This window comes from Oncorhynchus keta, unplaced genomic scaffold (assembly GCF_023373465.1).
Source record: "Oncorhynchus keta strain PuntledgeMale-10-30-2019 unplaced genomic scaffold, Oket_V2 Un_contig_14158_pilon_pilon, whole genome shotgun sequence".
NCBI classification, from domain to species: Eukaryota; Metazoa; Chordata; class Actinopteri; order Salmoniformes; family Salmonidae; genus Oncorhynchus; species Oncorhynchus keta.
Genome location: NW_026278577.1, coordinates 47,501 through 64,196, shown reverse-complemented (window position 1 = coordinate 64,196; position 16,696 = coordinate 47,501). Strand labels below are relative to the sequence as shown.

The window sequence follows — 16,696 nt, the reverse complement described above, 5'->3', positions numbered from 1 at the left end:
CTGTTTGTAGAGATTTCCAACACTGTCTATATGCTGTTTGTAGAGATTTTCAACACTGTCTAAGACTGCTGTTTGTGGAGATTTCCTACACTGTCTAAGACTGCTGTTTGTGGAGATTTCCAACACTAAGACTGCTGTTGTGGAGATTTCCAACACTGTCTAAGACTGCTGTTTGTGGAGATTTCCAACACTGTCTAAGACTGCTGTTTGTGGAGATTTCCAACACTGCCTAAGACTGCTGTTGGTGGAGATTTCCAACACTGTCTAAGACTGCTGTTGGTGGAGATTTCCAACACTGTCTAAGACTGCTGTTTGTGGAGATTTCCAACACTGTCTAAGACTGCTGTTTGTGGAGATTTCCAACACTGTCTAAGACTGCTGTTGGTGGAGATTTCCAACACTGTCTAAGACTGCTGTTTGTGGAGATTTACAACACTGCCTAAGACTGCTGTTTGTGGAGATTTACAACACTGCCTAAGACTGCTGTTGGTGGAGAATTTCCAACACTGTCTAATGACTGCTGTTGGTGGAGATTTCCACACTGTCTAAGACTGCTGTTGGTGGAGATTTACAACACTGTCTAAGACTGCTGTTGGTGGAGATTTACAACACTCCTAAGACTGCTGTTGGTGGAAATTTCCAACACTGTCTAAGACTGCTGTTGGTGGGAACATTTCCAACACTGCCTAAGACTGCTGTTTGTGGAGATTTCCAACACTGCCTAAGACTGCTGTTGGTGGAAATTTCCAACACTGCCTAAGACTGCTGTTGGTGGAAATTTCCAACACTGCCTAAGACTGCTGTTGGTGGAGATTTACAACACTGTCTAAGACTGCTGTTTGTGGAGATTTCCAACACTGTCTAAGACTGCTGTTGGTGGAGATTTCCAACACTGTCTAAGACTCAAATGTTGGTGGAGATTTACAACACTGCCTAAGACTGTTAATGCGAGTGGAGCAACACTGCTTAAGACTGCTGTTTGTGGAGACTTAAAACACTGTCTAAGACTGCTGTTTGTGGAGATTTCCAACACTGTTCCAGACTGCTGTCTTATACAGATTTCCAGTGTAAAGACTGCTGTTTGTGGAGATTTCAAACACTGTCTAAGACTGCTGTTGGTGATTCCAGAGCACTGTCTAAGACTGCTGTTTGTGGAGATTTCCTGACACCAAGACTGCTGTTTGTGGAGACTTACAAACTAAAAGACTGCTGTTGGTGGAAATTTCCAACACTGCCTAAGACTGCTGTTTGTGGAAATTTCAAACACTGCCTAAGACTGCTGTTTGTGGAGATTTCCAACACTGCCTAAGACTGCTGTTGGTGGAAATTTCCAACACTGCCTAAGACTGCTGTTTGTGGGAAATTTCAACACTGCCTAAGACTGCTGTTGGGCTGGAGATTTACAACACTGTGTGAAGTCAGCTGGTTGTGGAGATGTTGGTGGTGATTTCCAACACTGTTGAAGACAGCTGGTTGGCAGAGCCCACTGTCTAAGACTGCTGTTTGTGGACCCACTGTTGAAGACAGCTGATTGTGGAGATTTCCAACACTGTCTAAGACTGCTGTTTGTGGAGATTTCCAACACTGTCTAAGACTGCTGTTTGTGGAGATTTCAACACTGTCTAACATGCTGGGTGGAAATGTCTCTTGCCTAGGTGCTGTTTGTGGGATTTCCCACTGTGAAGACTGCTGTTGTTGGAGATTTCCAGCACTGTCTAAGACCTGTTTGGGCGGTTTCCAAGCACTGCCTAAAGACTGCTGTTTCTAGGAGATTTACAACACTGTTGAGGACTGGTTGTGGAGATGTTGTAGTGATTTCCAAGACTTCATGAGACAAGCCGAATTTGAGATTTCAACACTGTCTAAGACTGCTGTTGCGCTGGAGATTTCCAACACTGTTGAGTGTGAGCTGGTTGTGGAGATTTGGTGGTGATTTCCAAGTACTGTTGAAGTCAGCTGGTTGAGAGATGGAGATTTACAACACTGTCTAAGACTGCTCTTGGTGGAGATTTCCAACACTGTCCCTCTGCTGTTTGTGGAGATTTCCAAATCACTGTCTAAGACTGCTGTTGAGTGGAGATTTACCTGTCTAAGACTGCTGTTGGTGGAGATTTCCCCCACTGTCTAAGACTGCTGTTTGTGGAGATTTCTAACACAAATCCACAAATTTTATTTGTCACATAAGGTTAGCAGATGTTAATGGTGGAGGCGTGCTTGTGCCTAGTTCGCACTGCAGTGATAACAACAAGTAATCTAACTAACAATTCCCGCTGTCTTATACAGTGTGGGGATAAAGAATATGTACATAAGGATATATGTGAGTGATGGTACAGAGCAGCATGTAGATGGTATCGAGATATATACATATGAGATGAGTATGTAGACAAAGTAAACAAAGTGGCATAGTTAAAGTGGCTAGTGATACATGTATTACATAGGATGCAGTCGATGATGTAGGGTACTGTATATACGTTGCATGAGATGAATTTCCAAGTAACATGTATAAGACTGCTGTTTAGTGGCTAGTGATATATTTACATCATTTCCCATAATTCCTCTTAAAGTGGTGGAGTTGGGTCAGTGTCAATGACAGTGTCTTGCAGACTGCAATGTTAGTGGTGGCTGTTTAACACTGATGGCTAGATAGAAGCTGTTTTTCAGTGGTCCCAGCTTTGATGCACCTGTCTGACCTCGCTTTCTGGATGATGACGGGGTGAACAGTGCTGGTTCGGGCGGTTGATGTCCTTGAGATCTTTATGGCCTTCCTGTAACACTGGTGTAGGTGTCCTGGACTGCAGGTAGTTTGCCCCCGTGATGTTGTGAGATTTCAACACCCTCTGGAGAGCTGCTGTTGAGGGAGAGTTGGTACCAGGCGGTGATACACTGTCTAAGCTGGATGCTGGAGATTTGCATCTGTCTAAGACTGCTTTTGGTGGAGATTTCTTCAGCCTCTGAGGTTAAGACTGCTGTTGCGCCTTCTTCAACACTGTCTAAGACTGCTGTTTTGTCTGTGATTTATGCCAGGAACTTAAAACTGCCTAAGACTGCTGTTGGTGGGGTGATTCCACTCTGCTGTTTCCTGAAATTTCACAATCATCTGTTTTGTTGAGTTGAGTGTTGGTGGTTATTTTCCTGACACCACACTGTTCCTCCCTGTAGGCCGCTGGTTGTGGAGATGCCTTGTTGGTGTTTCCAAAACTGTTGAAGTCTGGCTGGTTGTGGCCACGCAATCTGTTGGTGGGGATTTCAGGAAGGGCTAAGAACACTGTTGAAGCCCAACACTGGTTGAGGACTGCTGTTGGTGTTGTTTCCCTAACACTGTTGAAGTCGGCTGGTTGTGAAGATGTTGACTGTGGGGTCGATTTCCAACACTGTTGGAAGTACTATGCTGTTGAATGGAGATGTTGTCGTGAACAGCATTCTCACATAGGTATTCTGTTGGTGGAGATTAGGGCAGTGTGCAGTGGTTGGAGCATGTTGTGGAACATTTGTGACTGCTGTTGGTGGGTCTAGGGTGTCAAGACTGGAGGTAGATCCCCTCCTTGACTAGTCTGTGCACTTCATGATTGAGAGATAGTCATCACCTTTAGCTGCATGTTCCTTAACACTGTCTGAAGTCAGCTGGTTGTGGAGATGTTGGTGGTGATTTCCAACACTGTTGAAGTCAGCTGGTTGAGGAGATGTTGGTGGCAACACTGTGTGCTCTTGGTGGAGATTTTGGTCTAAGACTGCTGTTGGTTTTTCCAACACTGTTGGGACTGCTGTTGGTGGAGATTTCCCTAGTGATTTCCAAGACTGCTGTTGGTCAGCTGAGTTATACAAAGATGCTGTTGGTGGAGATTTCAACACTGTCTAAGACTGCTGTTTTGGAGATTTCCAACACTGCCTGAAGACTGCTGTTGTGGAGATCTCCCTCATTGTCTAAGACTGCTGTTCTGGAGATCTCCCTCACTGTCTATACTTGTTCATTAGATATCATCACCTTCCTGTTCTCATGCATACAGTATGTTGGTGGAGATTTCCCTGGTTTGCAGTAAGATGCTTGTTCTGGAGATTTCCAACACTGTCTAAGATGCTGTTCTGTCTCCCTCATACTGCAAGTGGGGTTTCACACTGTTCTGACTGCTGTTGGTGGAGTCAGCTGGTTGTGGAGATGTTGGTGGAACATTGTTCTGTCTCCCTCAAAATATCACATACTGTGCTCCTCATAATATCACATTTTCCCATGTTCTCATCATACATATGTACAGTATGATCTGTAAATGGCTTGCAGTTTAGTGGCCTTGTCCTTGTGGCTCCCTCAGGGTTTCTTAATATGGGCCTGTTCCTGTCTCCCTGGGCAAGTGGGTCACGAGTTATAAAAATGTTCTGTGACTCCCTCATAATATCACATTTTGTTTCATAATATCACATTGTTCTGTCTCCTCAATTAATATCACATTGTTCTGTCTCCTCATAATATCACATTGTTCTGTCTCCCTCATAATATCACATTGTTCTGTCTCCCTCATAATATCACATTGTTCTGTCTCCCTCATAATATCACATTGTTCTGTCTCCCTCATAATATCACATTGTTCTGTCTCCCTCATAATATCACATTGTTCTGTCTCCTCTCATAATATCACATTGTTCTGTCTCCTCCTCATAATATCACATTGTTCTGTCTCCTCATAATATCACATTGTTCTGTCTCCCTCATAATATCACATTGTTCTGTCTCCTCATAATATCACATTGTTCTGTCTCCCTCATAATATCACATTGTTCTGTCTCCCTCATAATATCACATTGTTCTGTCTCCTCATAATATCACATTGTTCTGTCTCCCTCATAATATCACATTGTTCTGTCTCCCTCATAATATCACATTGTTCTGTCTCCTCATAATATCACATTGTTCTGTCTCCCTCACATTGTTCTGTCTCCCTAAATATCACATTGTTCTGTCTCCCCTCATAATATCACATTGTTCTGTCTCCTCATAATATCACATTGTTCTGTCTCCCTCATAATATCACATTGTTCTGTCTCCCTCATAATATCACATTGTTCTGTCTCCCCTCATAATATCACATTGTTCTGTCTCCCTCATAATATCACATTGTTCTGTCTCCCTCATAATATCACATTGTTCTGTCTCCTCATAATATCACATTGTTCTGTCTCCCTCATAATATCACACTGTTCTGTCTCCCTCATAATATCACATTGCAGCAGAGGGCATTCAGAATTCAGAGAAAGTCCTCCATTCAATCTCATAGGGCAGAGGGGTTATCGCCATGCGGCATGAACATCACATTACTCATCGAGCCGTTCCTGCAGGGAATAACTTAGAACGCAGCGTGTCCAGATTATTTTATTGTCTCTGTTAGTTGGATCACATTGGTATAATCCTGGAACAGTGGGAGGGAAGCCACATTACGGTACACACACACACACACACACACACACACACACACACACACACACACACACACACACACACACACATGCACACACACACACACACATGCACACACACACACACACACACACACACACACACACACACACACACACACACACACACGCACACACACGCATACACACACACACACACACACACACACATACACACACAAACACCATGCACACGCACGCACGCACACCATGCACACACACACACTTTCATCCTGGGGAATAAACCATTGGTATCATTCCTATGGTCCTCCTAGCCACATCACTAGCTGATGTAACAAGGTGATGACAGTCTGAAAAACAAGATGAGAAATCACTACAAAGATTTACAGGTATATGTTGAAAATGTTGTCTGTCTCACTGTTAACATGAAGAATAAACCCAAACATGTGTACATGTCCTGATGGATTCAGAGTTCAAATTGGACTGGGACAGGGGAGAGGAGAGGGGAGAGGGGAGAGGGGCGAGAGGGAGAGAGGGGAGAGGAGAGAAGCGAGAGGGGAGAGGGGAGAGAGGTGAGAGGGGAGAGAGGGGGAGAGGGGAGAGAAGCTAGAGGTGAGAGGGGAGAGGGGCGAGGGGGGGGAGGGGCGAGAGGGGAGAGGAGCAAGAGGTGAGAGGGGAGAGAGCGAGGAGGAGGGGAGAGGGAGGGTGGGAGAGTAGGGAGAGGGGAGAAGGGGCGAAGAGGAGAAGCAAGAGGTGAGAGGGGAGGGGCGAGGGGAGGAGGAGGGGAGAGAGGTGGGGTGGGAGAGGAGAGGGGCGAGAGGGGAGAGAAGCAAGAGGTGAGAGGGAGAGAGGCGAGGGGGGAGGAGGAGAGGTGCGGTGGGAGAGAAGCTAGAGGTGAGAGGGGAGAGGGGCAAGAGGGAGAGAAGCAAGAGGTGAGAGGGGGAGAGAGAAGCAAGAGGGAGGGAGGGGAGGGGAGGAGGGGAGGAGGAGAGGGAAGAGGGAGAGGGAGGTGGGGGAGGGGGAGAGGGGAGGGGGAGAGGGGAGAGGGGAGAGAAGCAAGAGGTGAGAGGGGAGAGAGGCGAGGGGAGGGGAGAGGGGAGAGGGGAGAGAGAGGGGAGAGAAGCAAGAGGTGAGAGGGGAGAGGCGAGGGGATGTGTATATACAGTATATATAATGATCTGTATGTGTATATACAGTATATATAATGATCTGTATGTGTATATACAGTATATATAATGATCTGTATGTGTATATACAGTATATATAATGATCTGTATGTGTATATACAGTATATATAATGATCTGTATGTGTATATACAGTATATATATAATGATCTGTATGTGTATATACAGTATATATAATGATCTGTATGTGTATTTACAGTATATATAATGATCTGTATATGTATATACAGTATATATAATGATCTGTATGTGTATATACAGCATTTATAATGATCTGTATGTGTATATACAGTATATATAATGATCTGTATGTGTATATACAGTATATATAATGATCTGTATGTGTATATACAGTATATATAATGATCTGTATGTGTATATACAGTATATATAATGATCTGTATGTGTATATACAGTATATATAATGATCTGTATGTGTATATACAGTATATATAATGATATGTATGTGTATACAGATATAAAACAATGATAAGGTAATAAATAGTAACTTGCAAGCTGGTAACTATAAGTCCATGACATAAGTTATACAAGAAGTGGTGAACAGGAGTCAACTATTGACATGGAAGCCCCTCCAGGAGGCCTTGCATAGCAATCAGCCAGACAAGACCTGCTCCATGTAAAGACCACCTGCATCACCCCTCTGTGTCCATGTACAGTAAAGATCTGAGACCTGACCATCTCTGATCCACTGGCCACACCACCAAAAATCCACCTGGAAGCAGTCAGTCAGTCAGTCAGTCAGTCAGTCAGTCAGTCCCTAATATGCAACCAGGGCTTCTTTTTCTGATTTGATTTCTAATTCAATTTAATTTGTTGAGCCTTTAAAAATGTTCTATCCGCATCAGTACCGTCTGTATATTGCTCTTTTCCAAGTGAAAGACCTCACATTGCAGGGAAATGTGTGGTGGGATATTGCAAAATGGATGTGGGTGGCGTGTGAGGCGAGGGAGAGTGTGAGGGCGGAGGCGGGAGGCATGGGTGCTGCCAACCTTATCTATCCACAGCCCAGAAGGAAATATTACCAAGCTGTTTGTCCTCACCTCCGTAATTCTTCCCAAAAGGTACAGAAGCACTTATTGAGCTAGCGGGTACCTAGCGGTACCTAGCGGGTAGCTAGCGGGTACCTAGCGGGTAGCTAGCGGGTACTTAGCGGGTCGCTAGCGGGTACCTAGTTGGTCGCTAGCGGGTACTTAGCGGGTAGCTAGGGTACCTAGCGGGTAGCTAGCGGGCACCTAGCGGGTACCTAGCGGGTGCCTAGCGGGTACCTAGCGGGTTGCTAGCGGGTACCTAGCGGGTGGCTAGCGGGTACCTAGTGGGTAGCTAGCGGGTACCTAGTGGGTACTAGCGGGTCCTAGTGGGTACCCTCGCTAGCGGGTACCTAGCGGGTAGCTAGCGGGTACCTAGTGGGTACCTAGCGGGTCCTAGCGGGTACCTAGCGGGTCGCTAGCGGGTACCTGGCGGGTAGCTAGCGGGTACCTGGCGGGTCGCTAGCGGTACTTAGCGGGTCGCTAGCGGGTACTAGCGGGTCGCTAGCGGGTACCTGGCGGGTAGCTAGCTGGTACCTAGCGGGTACCTGGGGTAGCTAGCGGGTACCTAGCGGGTAGCTAGCGGGTACCTAGCGGGTCGCTAGCGGGTACCTAGCGGGTAGCTAGCGGGTACCTAGCTGGTCGCTAGCGGGTAGCTAGCGGGTACTAGCGGGTAGCTAGCGGGTACCTAGCGGGTAGCTAGCGGGTACCTAGCGGGTAGCCAGCGGGTACCTAGTTGGTAGCTAGCGGGTACCTAGTGGGTAGCTAGCGGGTCGCTAGCGGGTACCTAGCGGGTAGCTAGCGGGTACCTAGTGGGTCGCTAGCGGGTACCTAGCGGGTACCTAGCGGGTACCTAGTGGGTACCTAGCGGGTACCTCGCTAATCGCTAGCGGGTACCTAGTGGGCTGGGTACCTAGCGGGTACCTGGCGGGTACCTAGCGGGTACCTAGCGGGCAGCTAGCGGGTAGCTAGCGGGTACCTGGTGGGTACCTAGCGGGTCGCTAGCGGGTACCTAGCGGGTCGCTAGCGGGTACCTGACAACTCGGGTACCTAGTGGGTCGCTAGCGACAGCAACGCTAGCTGGTACCTAGCACAGCTCAAGGGTACCTTACTAGCGGGTCGTAGCGGGTAGCTAGCGGGTAGCTTGGGTACTTCAGCGGAAGTTTCGCTAGCGGGTATTGGCTGATACTTATTTACACATTGGAGATGGACTCCAACAGCCTGCTGGTAGGTGCTGGTAATGATTTAGATATGGGTACATTATACAATAATGACGGGTACTGATTGCACATCAGCTGGACCTTGTAATTAGCGTATAGTAAGCACACAATAAACCATCTAGACAAGACCATCATTGTTAGTAATGACGGGTTTAGCAAACACCTCAATACACGTTTCGGGGTGGGGAACATTTACAGTAACTGTTGATAGCTAAGCTAACCGCGGAATGCTGCACACCTAGTGAATGGGTGGGGAACTAAATGAATAAACAAATAAGGTTACCTAGCAGGTGCTACCTAGTGGGTCTTAGTAAATGGTACCTAGCAGAAGAACACACTCTTGCTAGGGGTCGTCATTCAGAGGTAATCATTTTAACGTTGGAATGAAACGATACCTAGGGAGATTGGGTATAAAGGGGAAGAAGACAAGGCCATTTGCTTGGGCTGATGTGGTACAGCGGGTCCCCAAGGCAGCTCTCTCTGTTGTAGCCTTGAAGTCTGCTCTTTTTAAAGTCCAGTTTCTTCTTGTTCAAAGCCATCTACTGTATGTGATTAGTGTGAATAGAGGTGATTACCAGAGTAAAATCAATAACGCCTGCTGGTATGGCACACTGTATGTGTGCATTATACTGTATGTGTATACTTGGTACTGTACACTGTATGTGCTGTACACTGTAGTGGGTACAAGACTGTACACTGTACACTGTATGTGTACACTGTATGTGCACACTAGTGGAATATGTGTACACTGTATGTGCACACTGTATGTACACTGTATGTACACACTGTATGTGTACACTGTATGTAGCCTTTGAAGTCACACTGTAAAGCCATCTACGGGTACACTGTATGTACACACTGTATGTGTACACTGTATGTACACACTGTATGTGTACACTGTATGTACACACTGTATGTGTATGTACACACTAGTGTGCTGCTTCACTGAAGTATTGTACACTGTATGTGACACTGTATGTACACACTGTATGTACACACTGCTGGTAGGTGTGTACACTGTATGTGTGCATTATATGTGTACACTGTATGTACACACTGCTGTACACTGTTGTACACTGTAGTATAGTAAGTACACAATGTACCATGTGACAAGACCACATTGTATGTACACACTGTATGTGTACACACTGTATGTGGATACACTGTATGTACACTGTATGTGCTACACTGTATGTGCAACTGTATGTGTACACTGTATGTGCACACACTGTATGTGTACACTGTATGAATAAACAAATATGTGTGTAAACTGTATGTGTACACTGTAATCTTGTGCAGAAGAACACTGTCACACTGTCTTGGGCTATGTGTTGTAAACACAGTATGTGATTACACACTGTCATTCACACTGAGTGTATACTGTATGTGTATACTGTATGTGCACACTGGTGTAATGTATGTGCACTGTATGTGTACACTGTATGTGTAGTATGTGTTACACTGTATGTAACTGTACACTGTATTTGTATGTGGGCACTGTATGTACACACTGTATGTGTACCTGTATGTACACACACTGTATGTATGTGTATACTGTATGTGTACAGTGCACACTGTATGTGCACACTGTATGTGTACACTGTATGTACAAACTGTATGTGTACACTGTATGTGATTACACTGTGGAACTGTGTACACTGTATGTGGGGCTGTATGTATGTACACTGTATGTGTACACTGTACTGTATGTGTACACTGTATGTGTACACTGTATGTGCACACTGTATGTGTACACTGTATGTGTACACACTGTATGTGTACACTGTATGTACACACTGTATGTACACTGTATGTGTACACTGTATGTGTACACTGTATGTGTACACTGTATGTGTACACTGTATGTATGTACACTGTATGTACACACTGTATGTGCACTGTATGTACACACTGTATGTGTACACTGTATGTACACACTGTATGTACACACTGTATGTGTACACTGTACACTGTACACACTGTATGTGTATACTGTATGTACACACTGTATGTGCACACTGTATGTGTACACTGTATGTACACACACTGTATGTGTACACTGTATGTACACACTGTATGTGTACACTGTATGTGTACACTGTATGTGCACACTGTATGTACACACTGTATGTGTACACTGTATGTGTACACTGTATGTGTACACTGTATGTACACACTGTATGTGTACACTGTATGTGCACACTGTATGTGTACACTGTATGTGTACACTGTATGTGCACACTGTATGTACACACTGTATGTGTATACTGTATGTGTACACTGTATGTACACACTGTATGTGTATACTGTATGTGTACACTGTATGTACACACTGTATGTGTATACTGTATGTGTACACTGTATGTACACACTGTATGTGTATACTGTATGTGTACACTGTATGTACACACTGTATGTGTATACTGTATGTGCACACTGTATGTGTACACTGTATGTGTATACTGTATGTGTACACTGTATGTACACACTGTATGTGTATGACACATGTATACTCTTAGAAAAAAAAGGTGCTATCTAGAGCCAAAAGGGTTCTTCTGCTGTTTTCACACGAGAACCCTTTGAAGAATCCCTTTTGGTTCCAGGTAGAACCCCTTTGGTTCCAAGTAGAACCCATTTGGTTCCAGGTAGAACCATTTTTGAACATTGAACCCAAAAGAGTTCTATGAAAGGAAAGCTATCAGTCGTCTCTCAGTGTGGATGTGTCTGTCTGATGGACAGTCCAGGTCACAGAACCACATGTCAAACTCATTCCACGGAGGGCTGAGTTTCTGCGTTTTTGTACTTGATTGTTGAATTCTGGTCACAAATGAGTGTAGGAACTCCTCTCAGCTGGTTGTCTAGGCCTTCATTGAAAGAAAAACCAAAAACCCACAGACACTAGGCCATCCATGGAATGAGTTTGACACCCTGCCCCAGGGGAACCAACATCAGACATTCAGAAACTCCTCTTGCTCAAAGCAGGTGTGATCCATGAGCAGAGTGATTGATCCTCATAGCAGATGACGATTTGATATGTATTTTTACTGCAGAGGGGCTGGTGATGCCTGATGTCTTCAGTAAGGAAAGGCTGTGGCTTCCAACACCAACCCACAATCTGCAGTCATATGATCTGAGAACAATGTGAGAAATGAATGTGTATACTGTACGTGAATACACTGCTTTAAATGCATCCTTGGCACATATATCTCTATATCTCAAATATAGCTTGAATACTGCTAACTGACAATCAGTTGTTGGAGGGCTCATTTGACTGCTGTTTAGCGGAGTCATAATGAGTCAGAGTAGAAATACCACAGCATCTGTTAAGCTGGAGCCATATGCTACAATGGGCAGAACAAAGCCAATTCAGGCAGTGACTCAGAAGTTCAAACTGCTTAAGAATACGTTCTGCACTCACTCACTCACTCACTCACTCACTCACTCACTCACTCACTCACTCACTCACTCACTCACAAACACACACACACACACACACAGGAAGGGAGGAATTGTATGAAGCAGATGCTCTATGATCGGTCTATTAACTATACAGCTTTGTTATCCTAAATACAGCCCTTTGGCTAGCACTCTTTATACATCTGGCTATAAAGAGTTATGCTATTGTAATTATTCCCCCACAAAGATAGGGATTTCATTTCAGATTTTTAGTGGATTTCATCTGGACTACAAAAACCATTTAGAGAACTCTCCCTCCCTGCCTGGTAGTAGCTAAGTTGCTAATGTTGCTGTGAGTGAGGTGAGCTGTCTGCCCTGTGAATGGCAGGGGTTTTGAGTGGCAGTGCTGTGCCAGTGTGTGGTGGGTCAGGGGGTTAGTGGGCACCGCTGGGTTGTGGTAACATGTTGAAAGCCTTGCCCTGAGCCTGGAGCGTGGGTGTAATGACCCGTGGCATGTTGTCTCTTGCCTCTAGGTGCCATAACTAATTGGTGCTCCATTCTCTGAAAAGGGTATGTCTCCCTCTTTCCCTTTTTACCTCACTATCTCCCGCCATTTCTGTCTTTCTTTACTCACTATCTCTCACTCCCTCTCTTTACTCTCTGGGTGGAAGGATGGTAGTCCCATTCCCTCCATTTCTGTCTTTACTCACTATCTCTCACTCCCTCTCTTTACTCTCTGGGTGGAAGGATGGTAGTCCCATTCCCTCCATTTCTGTCTTTACTCACTATCTCTCACTCCCTCTCTACTCCTGGGTGGAAGGATGGTAGTCCCATTCCCTCCATTTCTGTCTTTACTCACTATCTCTCACTCCCTCTCTTTACTCTCTGGGTGGAAGGATGGTAGTCCCATTCCCTCCATTTCTGTCTTTACTCACTATCTCTCACTCCCTCTCTCTACTCTCTGGGTGGAAGGATGGTAGTCCCATTCCCTCCATTTCTGTCTTTACTCACTATCTCTCACTCCTCTCTTTACTCTCTGGTGGAAGGATGGTAGTCCCATTCCTCCATTTCTGTCTTTACTCACTATCTCTCACTCCCTCTCTACTCTCTGGGTGGAAGGATGGTAGTCCCATTCCCTCCATTTCTGTCTTTACTCACTATCTCTCACTCCCTCTTTACTCTCTGGGTGGAAGGATGGTAGTCCCATTCCCTCCATTTCTGTCTTTACTCACTATCTCTCACTCCCTCTCTACTCTCTGGGTGGAAGGATGGTAGTCCCATTCCCTCCATTTCTGTCTTTACTCACTATCTCTCACTCCCTCTCTTACTCTCTGGGTGGAAGGATGGTAGTCCCATTCCCTCCATTTCTGTCTTTACTCACTATCTCTCACTCCCTCTCTACTCTCTGGGTGGAAGGATGGTAGTCCCATTCCCTCCATTTCTGTCTTTACTCACTATCTCTCACTCCCTCTCTTACTCTCTGGGTGGAAGGATGGTAGTCCCATTCCCTCCATTTCTGTCTTTACTCACTATCTCTCACTCCCTCTCTTTACTCTCTGGGTGGAAGGATGGTAGTCCCATTCCCTCCATTTCTGTCTCACTATCTCTCACTCCCTCTTTACAAGGATGGTAGTCCCATTCCCTCCATTTCTGTCTTTACTCACTATCTCTCTCCCTCTCTACTCTCTGGGTGGAAGGATGGTAGTCCCATTCCCTCCATTTCTGTCTTTACTCACTATCTCTCACTCCCTCTCTTTACTCTCTGGGTGGAAGGATGGTAGTCCCATTCCCTCCATTTCTGTCTTTACTCCTATCTCTCACTCCCTCTCTACTCTCTGGGTGGAAGGATGGTAGTCCCATTCCCTCCATTTCTGTCTTTACTCACTATCTCTCACTCCCTCTCTTACTCTCTGGGTGGAAGGATGGTAGTCCCATTCCCTCCATTTCTTCTTTACTCACTATCTCTCAAAAGGATGGTGATGTCTTTACTCACTATCTCTGGGTGGGAAGGATGGTAGTCCCATTCCCTCCATTTCTGTCTTTACTCACTATCTCTCACTCCCTCTCTACTCTCTGGGTGGAAGGATGGTAGTGTCTTTACTCACTATCTCTCACTCCCTCTCTACTCTCTGGGTGGAAGGATGGTAGTCCCATTCCTCCATTTCTTTGAAATCTAAAAGATGTGATGAGGTGTTGAGTGTGTGTGGAGTGGTGTGTGTGTGTGTGTGTGTGTGTGTGTGTGTGTGTGTGTGTGTGTGTGTGTGTGTGTGTGTGTGTGTGTGTGTGTGTGTGTGTGTGTGTGTGTGTGTGTGTGTGTGTGTGTGTGTGTGTGTGTGTGTGTGTGTGTGTGCGTGCGTATGTGTGGCAGAGAGACAGAGAATGAAAGTGAGGACTTTTTCCAATTCAAATCTGCCATCTGCAACGATTGGATTCTGGCCCATGATTAAAGATGGGCTACTGTCACGCTCTCCTAATGACTGAGGCCCTATGAATGCAGCACACTGCATGAAATGCCAAAGAGTCTACTGTTTGGCACCTTGCAGGGGCTTGATACTTGCCCAGGAGCCAAGCGTACCTGCTGTGGCATCTGTGTGCTCAGAGGCACGTACTCAGCTTCAATGCTGGTTAGGCAAGACCCAGTTTCATCATGTATTGTCCTTTGTCGCTGAGACCATTGTGTGCCAGCAGTGCTCATTTAAGCATCCAAACATGTGTATTTATAGACTAGTAGATGAACTCCTGGTGCTGTTTTGATTTGGGCGGTCAGTATTTGAGCAGTAAGCCAGGAGTTTGTTATGTCAAGGTCAGGAGGTAAACATGACTGGCACACACACACCGACACACCGTCACACACACACAGACACAGACACACACACACACACAGACCCATACACCCCCCACCACCACCACACACACACACACACACACACACCGACACACCGACACACACAGACCCATACACCCCCCCCAACTCACTGGTGTCACACACACAGACACACAGACCCATACACCCCCGACACACACACACACACCGTACACCGTCACACACACAGACACAGACACACACACACACAGATCCATACACCCCCCACACACACACACACACACACACACCACCGACACACCGACACACCGTCACACACCCATGACTGGCACACACACACACGCACACGCACACACAGACACGCACACAGACCCATACACCCCCCACACACACACACACACACACCGACACACCGTCACACACACAGACACAGACACAGACACACACACAGATCCCATACACCCCCCCCCACACACACACACCGACACACCGTCACACACACAGACCCATACACCCCCCCACACACACACACACACACACACACACGCACACAGACACGCACACAGACCCATACACCCCCCCACACACACACACACACACACCGACACACCGTCACACACACAGACACAGACACACACACAGTGTGTGTCTTTTTGTCCATAATGTCTTTCTCATTATGTATCAGACCCCAGGAAGACTAGCTGTCACCATTTGTGTCAGCTAATGGGGATCCTAATAAAATCTAAAATGTGTTTGATTAGCACAGAGCCAGCTGCTCAGAGCAAACATTCTCTCCCCATACATGGGGATATGATGAGGAGCGAGAGAGAGAGAAGAGAGGGGAAGAGAAGAGATGTGAGGTGCTCTCAGGCGTCTGTATACCTAGGCTAATGCTGCCACCCAGAGGATGAACACAGAACTGCTGTTTTAATTGAGCACCATCGGTAGAGGAACCACCCCTACACTCCTAGTCATTGGTCTCGACCCCCAACACACTTATCTAAAAGGATTGGAGAGATGTAAGCAATATGAAAGATTTGACCCATTTCTAATAGAGGGCAAGGTGGGCACTGGGCAGTTGACATGTGAAGAGCAGCGGAGGACAACAGCAGGAGACATACTCACAGTTTCTCCCCATCCCTTGCTCTAGTGTCTTGAACGAGGTAAACAGTGCTGAAACTCCCTCTGCCCAATCTCTGTAGGATGCTGTATCTTTTGGCAATCAGGTCGCTGGGGACAGGAGTTATAGGTGTGGAGGGGCAGTGGACACGGCAGGATGAATGGGCTTCTTGCTCCTCAAACTTGGGCATCTTGTTGCGGGATTCTTACAGGAGAATTAACTGCAAAATTCAGCAAAACACAAACATCATTTTCCTTATTTTATGCAGATGAAAATAAATAAATACATATTTTACAGGGGAGACAGAGTCAGATAGCAGCACGTCGCACTTGTTACAGTGTCGGATTACTGAAAGCAGAGTCCTGGCTAGCTTATTCTATTTCACTATTGCCACTTTATCAAACAAACTCACCTGTTAGCAGATAGGTGTTGGCTATTTCCACCAGTTTAAAACATCCATAGCCTACTGTATTAACTTCCGTGTTTACTCTTGTTCCTATGG

At 45.9% G+C, this 16,696-nt stretch overlaps 1 protein-coding gene across 1 annotated transcript in view; it reads right to left on the bottom strand.

The window, feature by feature from the left end:
* The window catches only part of nek11 (NIMA-related kinase 11), a 127,689-nt gene that overhangs the window by 110,943 nt on the left and 50 nt on the right, over positions 1-16,696 (bottom strand). The window contains exons 1-2 of the mRNA XM_052501695.1: positions 16,607-16,696; positions 16,200-16,414 (exon numbers count right to left, since the gene is read on the bottom strand). The exon at positions 16,607-16,696 is cut by the window's right edge and continues 50 nt beyond it. Coding sequence (XP_052357655.1) covers positions 16,200-16,384 — 185 coding nt within the window. The 5' untranslated portion in view covers positions 16,385-16,414; positions 16,607-16,696. The remainder of the gene's footprint in view (positions 1-16,199; positions 16,415-16,606) is intronic.